The sequence below is a fragment of the Nelumbo lutea genome, chromosome 3, assembly GCF_056320005.1.
Source record: "Nelumbo lutea isolate HS-2025 chromosome 3, American lotus-T2T, whole genome shotgun sequence".
NCBI lineage: Eukaryota > Viridiplantae > Streptophyta > Magnoliopsida > Proteales > Nelumbonaceae > Nelumbo > Nelumbo lutea.
The window spans coordinates 33409074-33432654 of NC_142686.1; the positions used below are offsets into that span (position 1 = coordinate 33409074).

The following is a 23581-nucleotide window of genomic DNA, read 5'->3' on the forward strand; positions in this document are numbered from 1 at the left end:
AGATTCTGATTGGACTAATTCTATGTTGATTTAAATACACAGTTTTTTTATCAATAACTGAAACAGGTTTCATTAGATTAAAGAGAAATAGGTACAAAGAAGAAGGGAGAGATAAACTCTCTTAGCTCTCCCATAAGAGATACATGTTTACAACAAAGCCCAAAAAAGTCGACTCTTCTCATAATGTATCCCCACCACCCTACATCCTCTTCCTTTTGCAGCCAACTTATAACTAGCTTTGAATCTCCTTCAATTGCCAGCTTACGAATTTGCAATTCCTTAGCTTTTTGAATTCCTTCCATGACAGCCAATATTTCAGCCCTCAAAGAATCACCCATCCCAATTGGGCCCAATATAAAGCAATAATTCTTCCTTCATTATTTCTAAAGATTCCTCCAATGCTTTAAGGACCCGGGTTTCCTTCAATGATACCATCAAAATTCAGCTTAATAAAACCTTCAAAAGGTGGGGACCAAATAGGCCTAAGGACAACCTTGAAAGGAGCAGAATCAGCTACTCCCCTCCACTTCTCATCAAGTCACCAGCTGGAATGTCCTCAAACAGCTTCAAGGACTTCACCCAATGAACCACTCTAATAGTAATGTCTTCAATTAGTGCACCCCAACTCTCTCTGAGAAGGTTCTTTGATTTCTTTCTTCCAAAAGTGTCCAACAAATAGCTGCCCTTGTACACCTTCATAGAGTTCTACCCCTTTTCCTTGGCTAACTAACAAACGTAGAGACAAACAGGCTTTGTACGTTAGGTGAGGAGATCCACATGCACCCAAACAAAGAAAGAAATCATTCCCAAATTGAAGAAACAAAGGGGCAGGATATTAATAAGCAAAAGGGCAGTCGATTTAGATACACTTCAGGCCATTACACATTCATGGGAGGCAATTTCGTTGCTTGGCACCAGTGTTTTAAAAGCGCAAGGCGCAAAAAAGGCACAGGGGTCAATTTGCGCCTGAGGAGCAAGGTGCAAGGCGAGGCACACACCTTTTTAAGCAAGGCACAAAAATTTTAAAAAAATGCTAAAAAAAAAGAAATGCCAAAAAAATTATTAAACATAATATTAATAAAAATACAAGCTTAAATTTTAAAATAAATGTTTTAAAAAACCTATTATCTAAAATTAAAATACATAAACATAGCATGTAAAGCATATTCCAATGAGAATTTAAAAATAAAATATAAAATATAAAACATTTTCAAGCATATAAAACCCACAATCTCTTTTCTTTTTCTCAATTACATTTACTTCAAGTAGCTAACGTGACATATTACATTCCTGATTCTACGAGCCGCCTTTCTACCACATCCCCCGAGGCAAGCCCAAACAAGTCCACGTTAGCGTCTTAAATTCTTAGTTTTCACACAAAAAAAATGATTGTATGGTTTTAATTGCTTTCTAGGAAGATATTTTATTAGGATGAATGAATGAATAGCATTACCAAATAGGGGGTTCTCAAAGCTCCGGCCATTATTTTTTCTGTGAAAACTAAGAATTTAAAACCCTAACGTGGACTTGTTTAGGCTTGCCTCGAGGGGTGTAGCATGGGGTCTGGGGGCGGAACCCCCATCCCAACCACTAGACTCAAAAAAAGCAAAAAAGCGTCAAATTTTCAAAAGGCGCGTGTCTGGGCTGAGGCACACCAGGCATACGCCTTTTGAAAGAGTTGCACCTAGGATCTGGGCGAGGCACCTACCCTAAAATGTGCCTCACCTATGTGCATAGGTGCGCCTTCTAAATCACTGCTTGGCACATTACAAAACATCCAATGCTTGCTAAATTAAGGCTGATGCAAAGTTTAGATCAAATGGCACATGGCGTTTGTAATAGTGGTTCAAAGCATTGCTTGCAAAATGAGGGTTTTCTACAACTAGACCTATGAGTTTATATTGTGATAATAAGGTTGCTATTAGTATTGCTTATAATCCACTTGAGCAAGATTGCACTAGGCACATAGAGGTTGACTATCATTTCATAAGAAAGAAGCTTCTTACAAGACAGTTTTGCACACCATACATCTCTACCCAGTTGTAGTTGGCATACATTCTCACTAAAGGAGTAAAATTTGATTACATGAGATTGATAGCAAGTTGGGCATTAATAGATATCATTGCATCAACTTGAAGGAGTGTTGAATTACAAGGGTAGAATGGGAATTTCATATAAGTTGTCATTGTTCCTTCTGCAAAGGGGTATACTTGACTTTTCCTATATCTTTGTCATTCGGTCATACCAAATAAAATAATGTTAGGTGGGGGTTGAGTAAGTTAATTGATAGACCTGCATCGTATTACTTGTAGCCCAAAATGACAGAAGTTGTATATGAAATAGAAAAAACTTTTACCTATATCACAATTATTGTACATGAGTAGGGCATTTACAAATGCTGGGTTGTCAGAACCAATCCAAAATATCATGTAATCATCCATCTTGTGACCTTCTGGAAGCTTCCAAGTCAAGCCTCCAAGGGTATATTTGTTACCACATCCTGTGGAGTTCATTTTCCCAGAGTTAGCACAATCTCCATTAGCAGTATAGCTATCAAAAGACCCAAGTTGTCTTCCGGGGGTTTTGAAACGTTCTTCAGGATCCATAATTGAGCAGATAACCTCTGCATAACAGAGTGCTTTGTTCTCTTTGGAACCACACAATCTTGATGATTCAACTTCCATTATTTCTTTGATATGATGTATTGCATGTGCATATTCCAATCCAAACAAAACCTGTATTTCAGAAAGAAATGATTGAACAAATAAAGGTTAGTGAGTAGATCATTGGAGAAATATGCTAGCCTTCCAATGAGAGCATGCATGTGTAAAAGAATTAACGTTCTACATGAAACCGACCAAAATAGATTCTATTGGTGTTAATACCCACTTTAGATTAATCTGAAATGGTATTTAACGAGGCATTTTACTTTTAGGATAAAACAATTATAAGAGAAGCCATGCTTTCCGGAACAGAATGCTGAAAAAGCAAGAAATAGCACATCCATGGATAATGCAATGTCTATTTAGAACCTACATAGAACCAGTGTTTTAAAAGTGAAAGCACAAAAAAAGTGAAGGACCATTTTGTGCCCAAGGCACACACCTTCTTGAATCAAAGAGCGAAAATGCAAAAAAAAAAATCAAAAAAGCCAAAAATTCAAATAAAATGCAAATTATTAAAATATTAAGCACATTATAAATTAAAAATATAAACTTAAATTTTAAAATAAATGATTTAAAAAAACCTATTATCTCAAATTAAAATACATAAACATAACATGTAAAAGATATTTAAAATAAAACTAAGCATAACATATAAAACATATCCAAGCATGTAAAATTGTAAACTCTTAATCTCTTTATTTTTTTCCAATTGCATTACTTTAAATAATGTGATGTTAAGCATTATGCATTCTTGATTCTACAAGCCTCGGCAGCCGCCCTTGTACCAAACCCCTCGAGGCAAGCGCAAACAAGTCTATATTAGGGTCTTAAATTTGTAATCCCTATAAAAAAGAAAGGATTTATAACTTTAAGTGTCTTTTAAAACTATCTTTTATTAGGATGAATGAACGAGCAACATTAGCAAATATGGGGTTTTCAGAGATTCGGTGAGTGAGCAAAGTGAGTGAATATGAACTTGTTTGGGCTTGGTCGGAGGCCCAAGAGCTCCGCCACTAACACCCAGCCCAGCTGCTAAAGTGCTAAACACAAAAAAAAAGCACAGATTTTCAAAGGAACACACCTGGGATGAAGCACAAGGTGCACCAAGTGTGCACCTTTTGAAAATACTCTGCCTGGGACCTAGGCAAGGCGCATACACTAAAATGTGCCTCTCCTGTGCACCTAGGTGCACCTTTTAAATCACTGCATAGAACAAAAGCAGTAAAGCACCATTTCCAGCTAATATGAAGGAAACTTATGACCAATCAAACAGCACCATGAAAATGGTAACAAATCAGGTGGGTTTTTTTTTTTTTTTTTTTGGGGGGGGGGGGGGCGGGGCGGGGTGATTGGTCAAAGTCTTTCCAGCATTATAGATTTTTCCTTTTTTTGGATGATCACATTTGACATGTCTTCTAGAGCCCATTCAAGCTATTAATGGCTGTTAGTCTATTTGAGGATAATCATAAATGTTGGGGCAGTTGCAACTTTCATTGCAATCCCAAATAAAAGAAACAAGGGAGCAGGAGATTAGTAAGTGAGAGGTAGACTGCTAGCCTTGCAAAGATAACACATGTTAAAGACCCTGAACAGAAAGCCATCGAAATGCTGCAATCACCCTAGGATACATTGAAAGAGAAATAATCCAAATACTCAATAAGATAGGAAACATCTGCAAACTCCTCATTGAGGCTCCTCATGAAATGTAAGTTCCAAGATAGCCCATGGGAATTTTGAAAAAAGCATTTAGAAACCAAAGGATCTTTTGACAAGGAGAGAGAGAAAAGGAAATGGAACTTGTCTTTTAGAAGCATATCAACTCACCACATCAGACCAAAATTTTGTTTTGTTCCTAGAATAAACCACGGCCCTTGTTCATTGCAAAAAATTAGATGGTAAAGAGGAAAAACCTATCCAAGGAACTAGAAGGGTTGATAATGGCAGCCACCCAGCATCCCATTCCTCAACCACCATACCATGAATACTTTTGATGACTCCATGCCACAGTCTATGGTGCTCAAGCAGGAACCTCCGCAGCCATTTTCCCAATAAAGCATTGTTCTTAATTGTCCAACTTCCTAATTTCCAAGCCCCCATCTTTATTTCTCTTGCATACTATCTCCCAATTGATTAGGTGATCCTTTTCTTTTTGATAAATGATTGATAATTTATTCATAATAATCAGAATGAGATTACAACACAGCCTGCCCAAAGGAGAGGCGCGAGCTGGTACCTCTACTCAACAACAACAAAGTACTACATCAGACTAGGAGAAGAAAGTTTACAGAGCTGCCCAGAATAAATGTTCCCTTGATACCCCTTGCTTAGCTAACCCATCCACTATGGTATTAGCTATTCTACCCACCCACTGATAATTAACAGTCATGTTTCTTGAAAACCAATTAGCTTTCCTCATAATATCCCTGTAGCACTAATAACTAAAACTGGATTTTTAACCAACCCACAACTTTGGAGTCTCCTTCAATAAGCAAATTCTGAACTCCTAACTGGTCTGCATTCTGAATACCTTGTATTGCTGCTAGAAGCTCAGCTCTAATAGAGTCTCCTATACCCACGGAGCTTGAGAATAAAGCTAATATATTACTATCTTTATCTCTCAGCACCCCACCTATCCCTGATGGACATGGATTTCCTTGGCTGCTTCCATCAAAATTCAGCTTTGTCCAGCCTTCTGGAGGAGGCACCCACACAGATGGTACCCTGTTCTTCCTGTTACTGTTACTAGCCACAGCTATCTGGTTCCTCCAAATGTCATCCTGTTACTGCTACTAGCCACAGCTATCCAGTTCCTCCAAATGTCATCAAAGGAATATATTTTAAAGGAATCCAATGATCTCAGCCAATGGATTGCCCTGGTCAAAATGCAATCCTTTACGTTCTGAATATTTCTCTCCTCTTGGAAAATCCTCGCATTTCTTTCTTCCCAAATTGTCCACAAAGCAGCAGTTCTAATGCACCTCCACATTGTTTTACCAATTTTTGTGGGCCACAAAAAGAAGGAAGGGTCAAAGAGCTGATCTACGGCTGTGGTAAAATTCCATTTGCAACCAAACAAAGCAAAGATCCAACCCCAAATAGCATCAGAAAAAGAACAGGCTAAAAGTAAGTGAGAGCAATCCTCACCATTTGCCCTGCAAAGTACACACCAATTAGGAGACAGACACATAGAAGGCCTTCTCTTCTGCAATAAGACTAAAGTGTTGATTTTCCTATAGAACACCTCCTAGCAAAAAATAATAATTTTAGGAGGTACAGGTTTAGACCAAACCTCCTTAGCTGGGAAAGCCACTTGTCCCGAGGGAGAGCAAAGGGACTTAAAGAAGGAGGCACACGTGAAGTAACCTTTTGGATTAGGGGACCAAAGTCTCACATCAGATCTTAAAGGGTCCAGAAAAAACACTTTCAAGTAGTGACAAAAAAGGTCTGAAACACAAGAGACTTCATGACCCCTCAAGCCCCAGCGAAACCCAAAGTCCCAATTCAAAGAGGATGGAGAAACAGATGTTGGAAGAAAGTGAGAGATTGCTTTACCCTTGTAGCAAGAAAGGGAATAGAGAGAAGGGAAACTGTCCTTAAGGGCAGAATTGCCCACCCAGATGTCTTCCCAAAACAAAACAGAAGTATCAGAATTGACATCATACCTGATACAGTTGAGGAAAAAAAGGAGAATACTCTGAATTGCTTTCCAAGGAATTGCCAACGTGGCTCGACGCAATACACCAGCATCCCATCCATTTCCCGAACTGCCATGTATACTATCTATCACCTCATGCCATAGTCTCTCCTGTTCTAAGGGCCATCTCCACAACCATTTTCCTAGGAGTGCTTTGTTCTTCAAAACTAAGTTCCCAAGTCCCAACCACCCTCCTCTTTCCTTCTACACATTATTCCCCAATTTATTAAGTGATCCTTTTTCTCCTCCCCTAGCTCCCAAAGAAAATTTCTCATTAATTTCTCCAATTTCTTGGCCTCCCTAACATGAATCCTAAACACAGAGAAGTAATAAATCAGCAGATTTGCTAAGGAAGCTTTCAATAATGTTACTCTCCTCCCTAAAGAAATGTAGTTCCTTTTCCACGAGGCTAACCTTTTCTCAAACTTTTCCAGAACCGAGGCCCAAAAAGTGCTCTCCTTAGGGTTGGCTCCTAGAGGTAGGCCTAAATACTGTAAGGACCAAGAGGAAATGGGACAACCTAGACACTCGGATACAGACTCAATAGTCCTCTCATCCAAATTCACACCCACCACACAGCTGTTTTCCATGGTTATTTTAAGATATGATACTCTCTCAAAGCGCTTTATCAAAGATTTGAGATTACTTACTGTTCTCCTATCACCCCCTTCACAAAAGATTATTAGGTCATCAGCAGACTGTAAGTTGGTCACCCTAATCCCGTTCCTTCCTATCCTCCAACCTCTCACTACTCCTTCCATGTCTGCCTTAGAGATCATACTACTGAAAACATCTGCAACTACGGTAAAGAGGAAAGGGGAAAGGGGGTCACCTTGCCTTAACCCTCTAAAAGCTGGGAAGAAATCCTTGACTACCCCATTAATCAAGACCGAAAAATGGCAAGAACTTATGCAGCCCTTTATCCAATTACACCATCCAACTCCAAACCCACAACACCCTAGGACCTCTAATAAGAAACTCCAATCCACAAGATCATAGGCCTTTTCTAAATCCAACTTACAAACAAAACCTTGCTTTCCTGACTTTCTCATATCCTCCACACACTCATTAGCTATTAGAAACTGATTTGTTATGTCTCCCTTGCATGAATGCTCCCTGGGCTTGACTGATGATGGAGGGTAGCACTACTTTAATCCTCAAAGATAACACTTTAGCCAAGATTTTGTAAATGCTAGTCACCAAACTGATCGGCCTAAAATCTTTAGGATTTTTTGCTTCTTTCTTCTTAGGGATTAGGGCTATGAAAGTAGCATTAACTCCAGGGCTTATTTTGTTATTATCCTCAAATTCCTTAAACACAGCACAAAAGTCTTCTCTTACCCCATTCCAGCAGTCTTGATAAAAAGCCATGGTGAAGCCATCTGGCCCAAGGGCTTTGGATATGTCCATTGAAAACACTGCATGCCTAATTTCCTCTTCTTCAAAACTTCTCTCTAACCAGATTGCTTGCTCTTCAGACAGCCTGGGCCAATCTAGACCTTCCAGTCTTAGTCTATTATTCAATGGCTTCCCTGCAATTGATTTAAAGTGATCCAAAAACACTTTAGCTATCTCGTCTTGATTTGAAACTCCCCCCCCCATCCACTTCTAATTTGGCCACACAGTTTTTTCTTCTCCTCCCATTAGCTAACGCGTAGAAAAATTTTGTATTGTCATCCCCTTCTTTGATTCATGTGTCTTGACTTTTGCCTCCAGGAAATCTCCTCTCTAAGAAGAACTTCTTCCAATTCCTTTCTTGCTCATTCATAATTCTCTGGGATTCTTTGGAGTCTAGCTCATCAATCCTGGACATCAAAATATTCTTTTGATCCTCTACCCTTCCAAAATGCTCTTGATTCCACTCTTTGATCCTAGCTCTCAATCTCTTCAACTTTTTGTGGAACCTTACACCTTTCCACTTTACCCCTCTCAAGTCTTCATTCCACCACTCACCAACCTTTCATTCAAAGTCCAGATAAGTCAGCCACATTTCTCAAATCTAAAGGGTCGTGGTCCAAAGCCTAGAGTTTCTTGACCTAATAGGATAGGGCAGTGATCCTTCTTTGACAATCCTGGCTCCCAATTTGATTAGCTTAATCTACTGTCTCAAATTGAAGAATTGGACAGGGTGGAAAGCCAAAGGAACCTTAACGTGGAAGAAAGGGAGTTGAGATGGAAGCTGAAAAAGGAGCTAGAAGAAGCCTTTTACACAGAAGAATTGGATGGGTTGGAAAGCCAGAGTATGAACTCAAGCTCATACCTCAGTTATGCCTCTTTATTATAGGTGCTAAGCACAGCCCAGCCCATGGTTGCCACCACCTATCAATAAAGTTCTCAAATCTCAATATAAATGAAGATATGAGTTGATCACAGGATTCCTCCATGTGGCACAAACATGTAGAGTTTGTCTATGGAACTTCCCTAGTTGACACAATTAAGAAAACCTTTTCCTTCATATTATTAAAGGAAAGCCCTTAGCCTAGACTTCTACTTAAGACAAAAGAGTGCTTTTCTCCACACTCAAAAAAAAAAAAAAGTATTACCTTGCACAAATGGCTATCTAAAAAGAACCTACCTACTTAAAATGTTGTGGGACCCATACTAACATTTTTAATTCATTTTCCTAACTCAAATAAAACACCCATTCTTTTAAATGAAATAGGTCATTAGTTATAAATTAAACCAGATTTAACTTACTAAATTAAATAAGAAACCAAAATCAAATTTACCACATAAGCACAAGCATTGAATAGCAAACGAAATTATAAATGGTGTAAGACCCATTCTTCTAGATAAAATGAGTTATTAATTACAAATAAAATCTGATTTAGTCTCTTAAATCAAATAAAAAACACTACTTATCAAAAAAATCCTTTACCAAAAAATTCATATAATCAAATAAAAAACCTAACCTAATCCACAATATAGATAATGGGCGTCAAACCAAAAAGGTCAAATAAGTGGCCCCATACTAAGTACAGAGGCCATTATCTAGTTATGAATATGATGATGAGAAACTATGATATTGAGTTGTTTATCATACCACAATAGGCTTCTCATTGGTCAATAAACAGTTTGATAGAGACTTGGCACAATCATTTGAATTTATGGACGCATTTCCAAAAACAAATAACGCTGGCAAAGTAGATGTTCTGCAAACAAATATTAGAAAAACAATTAGAAATAAAATATATATATATAACAAATAAAGACTAAGTCAAACAACAAGATTAAAACTACTAAAGTTCAAGTACCAAATAGAACTAACCAATTGTTAAATTCAAAATCTGCATCAAGAAAAAGCAATTATATGGTGAACATTAGAATTGGTAAATTGCCCCGAAATCCACTGGATCATCGTGGTTTCATGGAGAGATTTCCTTAAGATGATGGATGCCTTGATGCCTCATCTTGGTTTCAAGGTTGGCAATGGGCCAAGAATTCATTTTTGAGAGGAAGATTGCTTAGGGAGTGGCAAACTGTACAACATCTATCTTCATATGTTAAGAGTGCCTGCTCATCCTAGCTTTTTTTTCCTTTTTTCTTTGTGACAGTGAGGTATTAAAAAACAACCCAAAAACATTACAGCAGTGCCCAAACAACCCAATAAGGAGTGCTGAACCCCACAACTTAATCCACTGTTACAGCAGTGCCCAGAAACATTCAGCCCTGGTTGACCCTTCTGTAGATAAACCATCAGCCGAGCCATTGGCTGATCTTCTAGCCCAATCAAATTTTACATCAATTTCCCTTGTCAACCACTATATTTCTCTCACGGCTTGTCTATAATCCAGACCCCTAATCTGACTTCCTGCATCCATCCTATTACCAATTTTGAATCCTCTTCCACTTTAATCCAATTGAGATTGTTTAGCCAATCTCAACCTTTGGAGGAAGGCCATCACCTCGACTCTTAATGAATCCCCCACCCTATTGGCCCCAAAAATAGGGCTAAGAGTGACCACGAGCCAAACTTTTCATGAGCTATTTGAGCTCGGCTCATGAAAAGCTCGATTTGGCTTGGTCTAAACTGAGCTTCGAGCTGAGAACGAGCCCAGTATATCAACTCGTTTGCTAATCAAGCTGAGCTCGAGCCCACTAAATCTATGCTCGTGAGGCTTGCATACCTAATCAAGCTATTACATACATACATATATACATACATAATAAATATAAAAATATTATGCATATAAAAAATAATATATATAAAGAAATAAATAAAAATGTTACATATATAATATTTTTATTATATATAATATATAATAGGGATCATGTTCCAAAATGATCCATATTCCAATCCTTGATCCTAGCTTTCAATCTTTGCAACTTCTTGTGAAATACCATACCTTTCCAAGCAATTCCTCTTAAATTTTCCACCCATTGCTTCTTCACCTTATTTGCAAAATCCAAGTAAGTTAACCACATGTTTTCAAACCTAAAAGGGGCAAGACCAATTAATAACTCATCAGACCCTACTCTAATAGGAAAATGGTCAAAGGCTACTATAGGTAGAGCTCTAGAAATCAAGCCCTCATGGTGTTCTTCCCATTCTAGATTAAACAAGAATTTGTCCAATTTAAAAATTTTGACCAAAAGGAGATCTATGTTACGTCCCAGAAACTTTACACACAATTCTCAGACTCACAGCAGAATTCACACAACTCGAATATCAACAAAGAAACTGGTATTCATTCAGAAGAAAAGAAGAACAGTAACAGTTGGTCGGTTCTTCGAGAGACCACCGGCGCTCCCAATCACTCACAGTATTCTGCACTCAACCAAAGCCTGCCTCCCCATCCCCCAAAGACCCTTCTTATATTCTTCTGACAGCATAACTGACTTCCCCTACCCAACCCTCTTCTTATTCATAACTGACATAGCTATAAATGCCCCAAGACTCTTCTTATTCCCTGCAGCTATAATTGCCGACATGTGTTCAATTATTTCCCCCCCTTAGCCAACTGTTGACCTTTCCACTTCCTGGCATACGTAAGGTTAATTGGGGACCTATCAACCTGTTTGAAAGTTAGACCAAGTGAATCTTATTTGTGCAAGAAGAAGCTCCTTTAATCACATGTATCTAATGATACCATTAAACTTCCTCATGCTAGTTGAGATATGTTAAAAAGGATAAATTAAATCACTATGTAGAGAACAGTGATGTGGGCCCCACAGCTGTGGTCCCACTCTATCCGTAGGGTAGAATGTATCTAGTCACAGCTGTGGTTATTTTTCTGCTCTGTTATTTCTAGTTTCAGTTTTATGTTGTTTGTTATTTGTTAGCAGTTATGATGTAAACACCAAGGGCAGATATGTCCTTTCATGTAACTAGCATAACCTATATATATTAACTTAAAGTGGCAGCGGCAGAATATTGACATTCTGTTCTTCTCCTAAAATTCTGTGTTTTATTGCTCTTCCATCACTCTTTCTTCTACATCCTCTTCACATTCTCTTCTCATCGAACCTGAAATCTCTTAGTGATCAAGACTGAATAGCAGTCTTGACAACCTACATGGTATCAGAGCCAAGTCAGGGTTTTTTATGTGAGTCTAATATCAGCCGACCACATGAGAATCTCCTAGGACTGAAAGCTGAAAAGGAGGAGTTCGCAGACTAATTCTTGGAGATCGCCAGAGGTACTAGCAGCTGTTGGAAACTTGCTAGGGTTGCAGAGTGTTGGTGGTCAGGAAGGATCAGAGAAGACTAGGGTTCAGGTAACCCTAGAAGGCAGCCAACTATTTTTTCCTTGTAAGTTGTTACCTTTTTTAACAGAAGTTCTTTCAGAGAAGATAGGTTGGACCTATCTGGAGGGGAAGGCCGAACCATTCTAGCTCTTTCTCTCTTCGATTTCCTAGGGTTTTATAGCAAACCCTGAACCGAACAATGTTTCTCCCTACTCTAGGGTTTGAAAGTGATCTGCGGCAAGCCCTAGTGGTTGACTGAACCATATGATCTACCTAGAGCTACTCTTAAGTTGATTGGTAGGTCCGATCAGATTCTAGGGTTTCTTATTACTGCAAGCTCATTTATACAGTTTGGACTGTGCGATTGAATTGCTTCCTTTCAGGACTGATTAAAACCCTAACTTTCCCTAGCATATCAGTTTTGTTTTAAAGTTGTTCTCAAAGTTCTAAGGGGGTTAGAGTTTTACGGACAGCTACTGCTGTGTTGGCTAGTTGGTTTCAGATCAGAATTACTTCGGTTTTGTGCACATACACTGAGAATACAGATCAGGCCTATACTGTTTTGATTGTGATTGGTGACTCAAGTACTGTTTTTGAGACTTGACAGAAATGAAGTCTAAGATTCAGGCAGAAGGCAGTCTTGGGAACATCAGTTATGATGGTGTTTCTGAGATGGGTGTTCAGATTATGACTGTAAAGTTTGATGGATCAAACTATTTGGAATGGGCCCAATCAGCCATGATGGCTATTGGTGGAAGAGGTAAATTAGGGTACCTCCTGGGAGATATGAAAGAACCTTCCAAGGGAAACCCGACATATACCAAGTGGATGCAAAAAAACTACTTGGTTATGACATGGCTTTGTAATTCTATGCAGCCTCATATTAGCCGGAACTATTTGTGGGCAAAGACAGCTAAGGAGATATGGGATGTTATGAAAGAAACTTACTCCCAACCCCTTAATGTTGCCAGAGCATATGAATTGAAATGTGAAGTGAACACCCTTAAACAAGGAGAAAAACCGGTATCAGTCTACTTCTCTACCTTGAAGTCCCTGTGGCATGAGATTGATCACTTAGAGACTCTTGAGTGGGAGAGTCCCAAAGATGCTCAGACCCATAGAAAGCACATCGAGACAAACAGAGTGTTTGAATTCCTGGCGGGACTGAACCCAGAATATGATATTGTGAGGCAGCAGATTTTGACTAGAGACAGTGTGACTCTCTCAGGCTTACTCATTTGTACACAGTGAAGAAACCAGAATGAAGGTTATGATGCAACCCGTATCAGCCTTTGTAGCGGCTACACCCAAATCAGGGGGTGATTCAGAGAAGGACAGGAGGAAGGAAGACAAAAAGGATGTAGTATGTGAACACTGTAAGAAACCCAAACATTCAAAAGAGACATGTTGGAAACTGCATCCTCACTTTGTTCCTGCGAAGTTAAGAAACAAGAAGGGCACTACTCATGTGCCATGAACACTGATTCAGCATCCTCATCTGGCACAAAAGGAACATCTTTGGAGACCTTAGCTGCAGTTCGGGCTGCCCTAATACAGCTAGAAAAGGAGGTTGGAAATTCAGCTCAGCCACCACAGCCTCCATCAGCCCCTGTCACATCTGCCTTCGCCCATTCAGGTACTCGAGCTTCAGCCTATCATGCCTCAGCTCCAGGTACTACTGAGCCTTGTTGGGTAATAGACTCAGGTGCATCTGATCACATGGCTAGCTTGCCTTCACTATTTACTACTTACCATTTGTCTTCTGGTAGAGATAAGGTATCTATTGTTGATGGCTCTTTGGTTCCTATTTCTGGGAAGGGTAACACCAAGCTTTCAGATACTATGTCCCTATCATCTGTTTTGCATGTGCCTAAGCTTGATACTAACCTTCTTTCAGTCAGTAGTATTACCAAGCATATGAACTGCCCAGTAACCTTCTTCCTTGACCGATGTGTTTTTCAGGACTTGGAGATGCAGAAGGTGATTGGGACTGGCCGTGAGACGAATGGGATCTATCTGCTCGGGGAGCGGTTCCGTCAGGGAGAGTCAGTAGAGAAGTTATCTTTTGTTTCTCAGAGTGTGAGTCCGGTTATGCTTTGGCATAACCGATTAAGTCATTTGTCTTTTCGATCTTTACAGAGTTCGTTTCCTACTTTATTTGAGTCTATTGAGTTGTCTCAGTTACAGTGTGAAAGTTGTGAGTTTGCTAAGCATTGTAGAAAGCATTATTTATTGAGTAATAAAAAGAGTGATAACTCCTTTGATATTATGCATACTGACGTTTGGGGGCCTCATCATATCCCTTCCATGGGTGGGTACAGATATTTTTTGTTATTTGTTGATGACCATACCCGTTTTTCTTGGGTTTATCTCATGCATTCACGAGATGAGGTACCTTCCCTGACCCAAAATTTTCACCAAATGATCCTAACCCAGTTTGATGCCAAGATCAAAGTTCTTCAATCTGATAACGCAAATGAATACTTTGCCAAATCATTGACATCTTATTTTCTTCATCATGGGGTTATCCACCAGAGCTCTTGCCCTCATACACCTCAGTAGAATGGAGTTGCCGAGAGGAAGAATAGGCACATTTTGGAAGTGGCTAGAAGCCTCATGTTTACTTCCAATGTCCCCATTCGCTTCTGGGGGGATGCTATCCTCACGGCGGTATACCTTATTAATCGGGTCCCTTCCAGGGTCCTTGATATGCGATCTCCTTTTTCGCTTCTACACACACGTAAGGACTTGTTTTCTATTCCCCTTAAGACATTCGGTTGCACTTGCTTTGTTCAGCTTCTCGGACCCCATCCCTCCAAGTTCGAACCCAAAGCCTCCAAATGCATCTTCCTTGGTTATGCACAAACTCAAAAGGGTTATTGCTGTTATGATCCTGTCTCCGGGAGGAAGTTTGTTTCCATGGATGTCACTTTCTTTGAGGGGACACCCTATTATCCTCGAGTTGCCCCTCAGGGGAGAGTAGTGAGAGTGGGGGTTTGAGTTCTTGTCTTCAGGGGGAGAGCAGTGAGAGTGGGGCAGTTCCTTTACCTATTCCATTGGGTGATGAGAACTGCAATGGTGAGGGTGGTCAGAGGGATCAGGAGTTGAGGGTTTATCACAGGCGGTGCAGGCAGGTTGATCCTAATAATCAGCAGTCCAGACCAGCTCCAATCTCATCTGCAGCTCCAAGTCCAGATACTGCAGTCCTAGAGCCCACAGAGAATTCCCCTACAGATGATCTTACCTTCCAATTGCAGACCGTAAAGGGAAACGACATTGTACCACATCTACAGCCCACTGTATTTCCCATTTTTTATCCTATGATCATCTATCTCCTACCTACAGGTCCTACCTTAGCTCCATTTCCAATGTCCCTATTCCAAGAACAGTGTAAGAAGCCCTATCCGTCCCTGAATGGAAAGATGCAATGCAAGTTGAGATTGATGCTCTGTTGAAAAACAACACCCGGGAGGTAGTTGATTTTCCAAAAGGAAAGAAACCAATTGGATGCAGATGGGTATTTACGGTGAAGCATAATGCAGATGGATCTATTGAGAGGTACAAAGCTCGGTTAGTTGCAAGAGGGTTTACACAGACTTATGGCATAGATTACTTGGAGACATTTGCACCAGTAGCCAAGATGACTACTATTCGAGTTCTCTTGTCCCTTGCAGCAAGTCACACCTGGCCTTTATACCAAATGGATGTGAAAAATGCCTTTCTGAATGGAGATCTACAGGAAGAAGTTTACATACGTTTGCCTCCTGGATTCTATGATGCAAAAGTAGGTAAGAGGTCTGCCGGCTCAACAAGGCTTTGTATGGTTTGAAATAGTCACCTAGGGCTTGGTTCGATAGATTCAGACTAGCACTTGTGAAGTTTGGATATGTACAGGCCCAGTCAGATCATACCCTATTCATCAAGAGGGTGGAGTCCTCTTTGACACTGTTGGCAGTATATGTTGATGATATTGTGGTCACAGGGAATGATAGCCACGAGATTGAGTCCCTTAAACAGCTCCTTCATCAAGAATTTGAGGTGAAAGACCTTGGTGTACTCCGGTATTTTTTGGGTATTGAGGTTGCTAGATCCAAACAGGGGATCTTTATCTCTTAGAGGAAATATGTCCTAGATCTGTTGGCAGAAACTGGAAAGTTAGGTGTCAAGCCTGCAGATACACCAATTGAACAGAACCACAGGATTAGTGCAGAGAGTGGGGAGCTTCTTGAAGACAAAGTTATGTTCCAGCAATTGGTAGGAAAGCTCCTATATCTCTGCCTCACTCGGCCAGATATTACTTATGCTATTGGTGTTATCAGCCAGTACATGCATTCTCCTAGAACCACACACCTTCTTGTGGCAGAAAGAATCTTAGCCTACTTGAAGAGATGCCCGGGTAGGGGTATACTATTCAAGAACAACAACCACATGAAGGTGGAGGTCTATACGGATGCTGATTGGGCTGGGAATGTTGATGACAGAAGGTCTACCTCGGGATATTGTGCCCTTGTGGGAGGAAACCTTGTCTCCTGGAGAAGTAAGAAACAAAGTGTTGTCTCTCGGTCAAGTGCTGAAGCAGAATACAGGTCCATGGCCAACAGAGTGGCTGAAATCTTATGGCTAAGATCTCTACTTGAGGAGTTGGGTATTGAGTATGAGAAGCCCCTGATGTTGTATTGTGATAATCAAGCAGCCATTAATATAACACATAATCCAGTGCAGCATGACAGAACCAAACACATTGAAGTTGACCGCCATTTTGTACGAGAGAGGGTCTCATCTCAAGAAGTATGCCTCCCTTACATCACATCCAGTATGCAACTAGCAAACATTCTCACTAAAGCCGTATCAAGAAAGAAGCTAGAAGCGGATCTATCCAAGTTGGGAATGATGAACATTTACTCCCAACTTGAGGGGGAGTGTAGAGAACATTGATGTGGGCCCCACAGCTGTGGTCCCACTCTATCCGTAGGGTAGAATGTATCTAGTCACAGCTGTGGTTATTTTTCTGCTCTGTTATTTCTAGTTTCAGTTTTATATTGTTTGTTATTTGTTAGCAGTTATGATGTAAACACCAAGGGCAGATATGTCCTTTCATGTAACTAGCATAACCTATATATATTAACTTAAAGTGGCAGCGGCAGAATATTGACATTCTGTTCTTCTCCTAAAATTCTATGTTCTATTGCTCTTCCATCACTCTTTCTTCTACATCCTCTTCACATTCTCTTCTCATCGAACCTGAAATCTCTTAGTGATCAAGATTGAATAGCAATCTTGACAACCTACACACTAGAAAATCTAATCACATTGAAATCCCCACCCAAGCACCAAGGACCATAAAAAAAAAAGCACCAAGGACCATCCTATAGACCCCTTATTGCAAATAGCTGCTCCTACATCTTGTTCCTCTCTCTATAAGAGAAATCACTAAATTCTAAGGTGAAATATTTGAGGAGAGGAAGTTCAAGCTAGCGGGGAAATGGAGACTGGAGTTGATCATTGAAGCCAAATCTTTCATGTTCGAGCAGGGAAGGACAAAGGGTAAGGTTCACTTGAAAATCAGAGAAGGGAGCAGGGCGACGATTCTCCTACCGGAGGAGGCGTGTGTGTGGTTGAAGGGTTTTGTAGATGGAATTGTTATTTCTTTACGGGAAGAAGGTTGGAGAAACTCATTGACCTGTGGGAGTAAGAGGTTCGAAACTGTGCTAAAGAGGAATGGAAACGGGTGGTTTATAATGGTTACCAAACTCTTTGGTAATAACAAAAGGCAAGTGTTGTGTATTCCGATAGGCCACAAGCGAAGCGGGTGGGCTTCCTTCGCTTTTAATCTTCAGGCATTTCTTCTGGAGGTCGAAGGGATAGTGGAAGAAGTCCTTGGCTTGAAGGATTGTAATCCTTCTATCCTTTGTAATCAAGTGCCCTACTTTAAGCATTACCCTGAAGTTTTGGTGTCTAGTTTGACTATCCTCTGACGAGTAGCTTTGGAAGAAGGGAGTGGAAACTGGGAGAAGAGGATGGTCCTAGTGGCAGAAAGGGTGATAGAAGATTGGACGAAGGTTTTAGAAGTAGTTGCAGAGAGGTTGGGCTTAGATGAAGATGTAGTGTTGTTGCCTTTTGCTGAAAAGAAAGCTTTATTAGATATTGGCGATAAGAAACTGAATTTCAGTACATTCCTTGTAGAGGGAAGTTTGATTCAGGTCCAGAACTGGGCTCCAGTTTGTAACGAAGTTGAATCTAGAGTCGACAGCTTCTTGATCAAACTTCTCGGTCTTCCTTTCAACCTTTGGAATGATCAAATACTAAGGAAATTTGTCAAAGCGTTGGGTGGAGTTCTGTTGGAGGTTAACTTAAGAAACTTGAGAGCTGTGGAACTTAAGGTTGCTAGGATCAAGACGGAGTACTTGTCGCGTGACTTCGAAGTTCTCTCAGAAGATGTCTGGTCCAAGGTCTGGTTAGCTTCAGAAGATGAAGCCTCGCTTTAGGGAAGACAAATAGAGGTTGAAGGAGCTGACGAGTCTGCAGGTTGGTGTACACGTGGCCTTCAAGGGCTGGCGGAAAAGCTGGTGCACGTGGGCGAACTACAGAGGAAGGGGAACAGTCGCAGGGGTGCCCCAAGTCTCGAAGCTTTCCTATTAAGGCTTCTAATTCAAATATTTTTGAAGTTGGGTTGTTTAAAGAAGGTGACCCGTCCTTTGCTGACGTGGCTAAAAGGGGTAAGGTTCGGGTGAGCTCAAAGTCATTGTCTGAACCAGCTTTAAGGAAGGTTGGGCCGGATGGGTCAGTGGGTGAGCCTTCACGTGGGGCAGGGCAGGCATGGGGCAATGATAGATGGCAACATTCATCTATCATCGTCTAGGTCTCACCCTCTCGACTGTGGAGGGGCTCAGATGGCGAGCAAAGCAGAAGGATGTCGTCCTCTGTGCTGGGTCCGACGAACGGACGGCCGGCCTGCGACGCACAAAAACACAACGTTCCTGATCGCTCGAACCTGCGCTATTTGAGAGTTAGAACAGAAGAGAAGAGGCTGACCAAGGTTGGATAAGCTGAGGCTCAGATTCTAACTATGATGAAAGATCGGAAGCCTGTGGTAGTTTAGGCAATGCGGCAGACGAAGCTCTATTTGAAGAACAGAATAGGGATTCTTTCAGCCTGGATTGTTTGTTCATAGGGGATTCGGTGGGGGAGGGAAAGGAGGAGGGGGAGGAATGGGTAAATGATCTTAACCCAAATTTGGCTGAGCCCTTCCCTAGTTCTAGTGCTTTTGCAAGAGGCCGAAAAGGAGGTAGCTCGGGTCATCTCAAAGCTGAACAAGGGTACCTCACAGAGAGGTACATACTTGGGTACAGAAAGGGGTCTTTGTGTTGATACAACGACAAGGATTTTCTTTCCCCAACTCAGGGGGACAGAGTGCTCTAATTTCTCAAAAAAGGAAATGACTACCACTCCTTCGCCTACGCTCTCTCCTCACATCTCTGCCCCAGGTAAATCCCTCAACTCTGTCAATTCAGTTTTGGCTAATGATGAGTGCTCTGTTTCCCTTGTTCCAGATTCTCTTCCCAACCAAGAGTCGAAAGCCCTTGGTCTGAAAGCCACAATGCGTCTACAAGGGGGGGAAGTGGGTGAGAAAACTTGCAAAGACAAAAATATGGGAAATCATAGAGAGCCTTTTGGGTGAAGTGGAGAGGAAAGAAATCCAGAGAGGGAGCATGGAGGGGACAGAATGGGTTGTTGTTGGAGGTAATGTGAGAAGGAACGAGAAGTTTCCTAGGAGTGAGGAGAGTGCAACTTTAGAAAAAGAGGAAACTAGGGGGACAAGAAGTTTGAAGTGAAAGGGGATAGAAGAAAATGGTCTAAATAGATCTTGGAGGAGTTAGGGTTAAGGCTAAGAGTTTTCAATGAGAATCCTAAGTTGGAATGTGAGGGGGTTGGGCAGCATTAGGAAGAGAGCGACAATTAAAGAAGTAATTAAGAAGTTTAATCCGGATGTGGTAATGCTTTAAGAGTCCAAAAGAATGGATTTTGATTGCAGATGGGCAAGGAATGTGTGGAGTTCTAGGGGTATAAAGTGGGTGGCTGCTCCCTCATGGGGTTTCTCAAGAGGAATTGTGACCTTGTGGAAAGAAGATTTACTCATAGGTGTGGAGGAGCTAATTGGAGATCATTTTGTCTCCCTAAAGTTCAGACAGGTGGACGATGGGTATGAATGGGTACTAACAAATGTGTATGGCCCCAATGACTATAGACAGAGGGAGAAATTATGGGAAGAATTGAGTGACATTAGAGGCCTCTGGGATGGAACTTGGTGTGTGGGAGGGGATTTTAATGTAGTGAGATTTACAAAGGAAACCAACAACCCCAGACAGAGAGTGACAACAAGTATGAGGAAGTCCAACCAATTTGTGGACTCTTTTGAACTTAAAGAACTTCCTTTCCTAAATAATAACTTTACTTGGTCCAATCTTCAATGAAGGCCAATTTGCTCTAAGTTGGACAGATTTTTGTTCTCAACAGATTGGGAGGAACATTGGGGCAATATTACTTCTAGGGCTCTCCCAAGACTTACTTCAAACCACTGGCCTATAATGTTGGTCAAGGAGGAAATAAGAGGAGTTGGGCCTACTCCTTTCAGGTTTGAAAACATGTGGTTGACTCATCCGGGTTTCATTGAGAAGATCAGAGAGTGGTGGGATCAACTAATCTGGTAGTTGATTGGGAGGGAATGAGGTTCCACAAGAAACTCCAATACTTAAAATCACAATTAAAGGAGTGGAATAGGCTGGAGTTTGGAAGATTAGAAGAGAAAAAAACAAGTTCTAGTGGAGCAAATCGAGGATTTGGACCTGAAGGAAGAGAGAGGTTCCTTTGGAGAGGAAGAAAGGAAGTTGAGATGGGTTTTGAGGAGGCATATGGAGGACATCCTGGTTAAGGAGGAAATCAATTGGAGGCAAAAATGCAGGTGTAAGTGGCTGAAGGAGAGAGACATAAACACATGAGGGTGGAAAATGGGAGGAGAAAAAAGAATTTCATCTCTAATTTGGAAGTTAATGGAGCAGTGTTGTCCCACCCAACAGAAATTGCAGAGGCTCTAGTAAACCACTTCAAATCTATTTTTAGAAGGCCTATGAATGGGAGAGTGTGGTTGGAAGGATTGGATTGGCCGACTCTAAGTGCAAAGAAGAGAGAGTGGTTAGAAAAAGTTTTGATATAGAGGAGATAAAGGAAGTAGAATTCTCAATGGATATGACAAAAGCTCCGAATCCAGATGGTTTCACAATGGCCTTCTACCAGGATTGCTGGGATATTTTGGAGAATGATCTTATATCAGTTTTTGAGGAGTTCCATAGAAGGGGAGTAATAAATCTGGGCTTGAACTCAACTTTCATTACTTTGGTCCCAAAGAAGAAAGTTGCATCACAACCAAAGGATTTTAGACCTATCAATCCGGTGACTAGCTTGTACAAAATCATTGCAAAGGTGCTGTCTCTCAGGATAAAGAAGGTGCTTCCCTCTATTATTGCACCCAGCCAAGGTTCTTTTGTGGATGGAAGACAGATCACCAATCAGATTCTCATTGTAAATGAGAGCTTGGAGAGCTTTAGGAAGTCAAAGAAGAAGGGAGTGGTTTGCAAATTGGATTTGGAGAAGGCTTATGACTTGGTTGATTGGTTTTGGAGACAGGTGGTGTAAGTAGATTTGGGGTTGTGTTAGGACTTGTCATTATTCTATCCTGGTGAATGGAATTGTGGTTGTGTCAAGATTGCTGGAACAAACCAACAGAAGGCAGTTACTCAGTTTTACAAGAGGAACAAAAGGCAGTTAATCAGTTTTACAAGAGGAACAGAAGGCAGTTAATCAGTTTTACCAGAGGAGGCCACATCAGCACAACTAACCATCCACTTGTAACAACTGCCATCCACTTGTAAAAGTTGTAACAATCAAGATTGTAAAACTATAAGTAGTAGAGCAGAAAAGGAATAAGGGAATGACTCTTTCAGCATTAAACTCTCTCTCTCTCTCTCTCTCTCTCTCTCTCTCTCTCTCTCTCTCTCTCTCTCTCTCTCTTCCTTCCAAGAATTCAGGAGATTGGCTCCTCGAAGAGCCCTAAATTAGGCAGGTTCCTAACAATTTGGTATCAGAGCCAGCATGACCAACACAAGAAACACGTCAGTAGACACCCGAATGGATCAGATGGAGGTAGAGATCCACCGAATGTAGATCTCAAAGAAATGAAGGCAGGCTTCACTGCTCTCCTCCTTCGACTGGAGCAGGGGCAACGAACACTGATAGAGGAAGCCAAGAAGAGTGTAGCAATGAAAACAGCCGCAGAACAGGGGCAGCAACAAGAATAGCCAAAATCGACTTCCCCATCTTCTCAGGCGGCGACCCAACTCCCTGGATTCTTAGAGCCGAAAGGTATTTTGATTACCATGAAACACCAGAGCAAGATAGGGTAGCTCTAGCTTCTGCACATCTTGAAGGGGAAGCTATCCTCTAGTTTCAATGGTACAGAAGGGGGCACCCTCGTCAAACCTGGGCAGACTTCACGGACACCATGACTGTCCGTTTTGGATCATCTGGGTTCGAAGATCTTGATGAAAATTTGGCAAAGCTGCGGCAGGTGGGATCAGTAAAGGAATACCGGATGGAGTTCGAAAGGCTGGCCGTGAGAGTCCAAGGGTGGACGGAGAAGGCGTTGGTGGGAAGCTTCGTCGGCGGCCTAAAAGAAGAACTGCGACTGGAAGTGAAAGCGATGCAGCCCACTTCGGTCATCAATGAGGCAACACTAGCAAGACTGTATGAGGACAATTTCAGTCGAGCAAGAAAGGTGCAGCAACCATGGGGTCCAGAAGCAAGAAGGGAGCAAGAAAGGACGACAGCACCAAACAAGGAGGAAGGAGTACTGGGCCCAAGCCCACTAGTTCCTTTCAAACGGCTGACCTGGGCAGAGATGCAAGCCCGTAGAGACAAACTCTCTGTTACAACTACAAAGAGAAATTTGAGTCGGGCCATCGCTGCAGGAAACAGCAAACGTTTCTCCTCCAAACAGATGTCGAAGAGGAAGACGACATCACCGGTTGCGGAGAATCTAACCCAGGGTGGGAAATACAATCCAATGGCACGCCTAAAATATCCTTACAAGCCCTTACGGACTTGCGTCCCCTCAAACAATGAGTTGCAGGGCTGATTCTAGGATGCCAAGTGTCAATCCTCATAGATAGTGGCAGCTCCCTTAACTTCATAACTCAAGTCTTGGTAGTTAAAATGAGACTTCCGGTTCAACCAACAACGGCCTTTACGGTTCATGTGGCCAACGGTAACAACCTATCTTGCAATAGCATTTGCATGGGCCTACCACTAAAGATTCAGGGTCATCAGTTTGCGGTGGACCTATATCCTCTCCATCTCAGTGGAGCAGACGTGGTGCTAGGCATTCAATGGTTAAGACAGCTAGGACCCGTGGTCTGTGACTGGGCCCGTCTCACCATGGACTTCACATCAGGAAACTCTACAGTCCATCTACAAGGGCAAAC

General features: G+C 41.4%; 1 protein-coding gene across 1 annotated transcript in view; it reads right to left on the reverse strand.

Moving 5' to 3' along the window:
* Window positions 1–23581, reverse strand: part of LOC148864115 (diphthamide synthesis DPH2 family protein) — a 75785-nt gene that overhangs the window by 45309 nt on the left and 6895 nt on the right. The window contains exons 4-5 of the mRNA XM_088981056.1: window positions 9404–9512; window positions 2357–2735 (exon numbers count right to left, since the gene is read on the reverse strand). Of these exons, the coding sequence (XP_088837182.1) occupies window positions 2357–2735; window positions 9404–9512 (488 nt within the window). The remainder of the gene's footprint in view (window positions 1–2356; window positions 2736–9403; window positions 9513–23581) is intronic.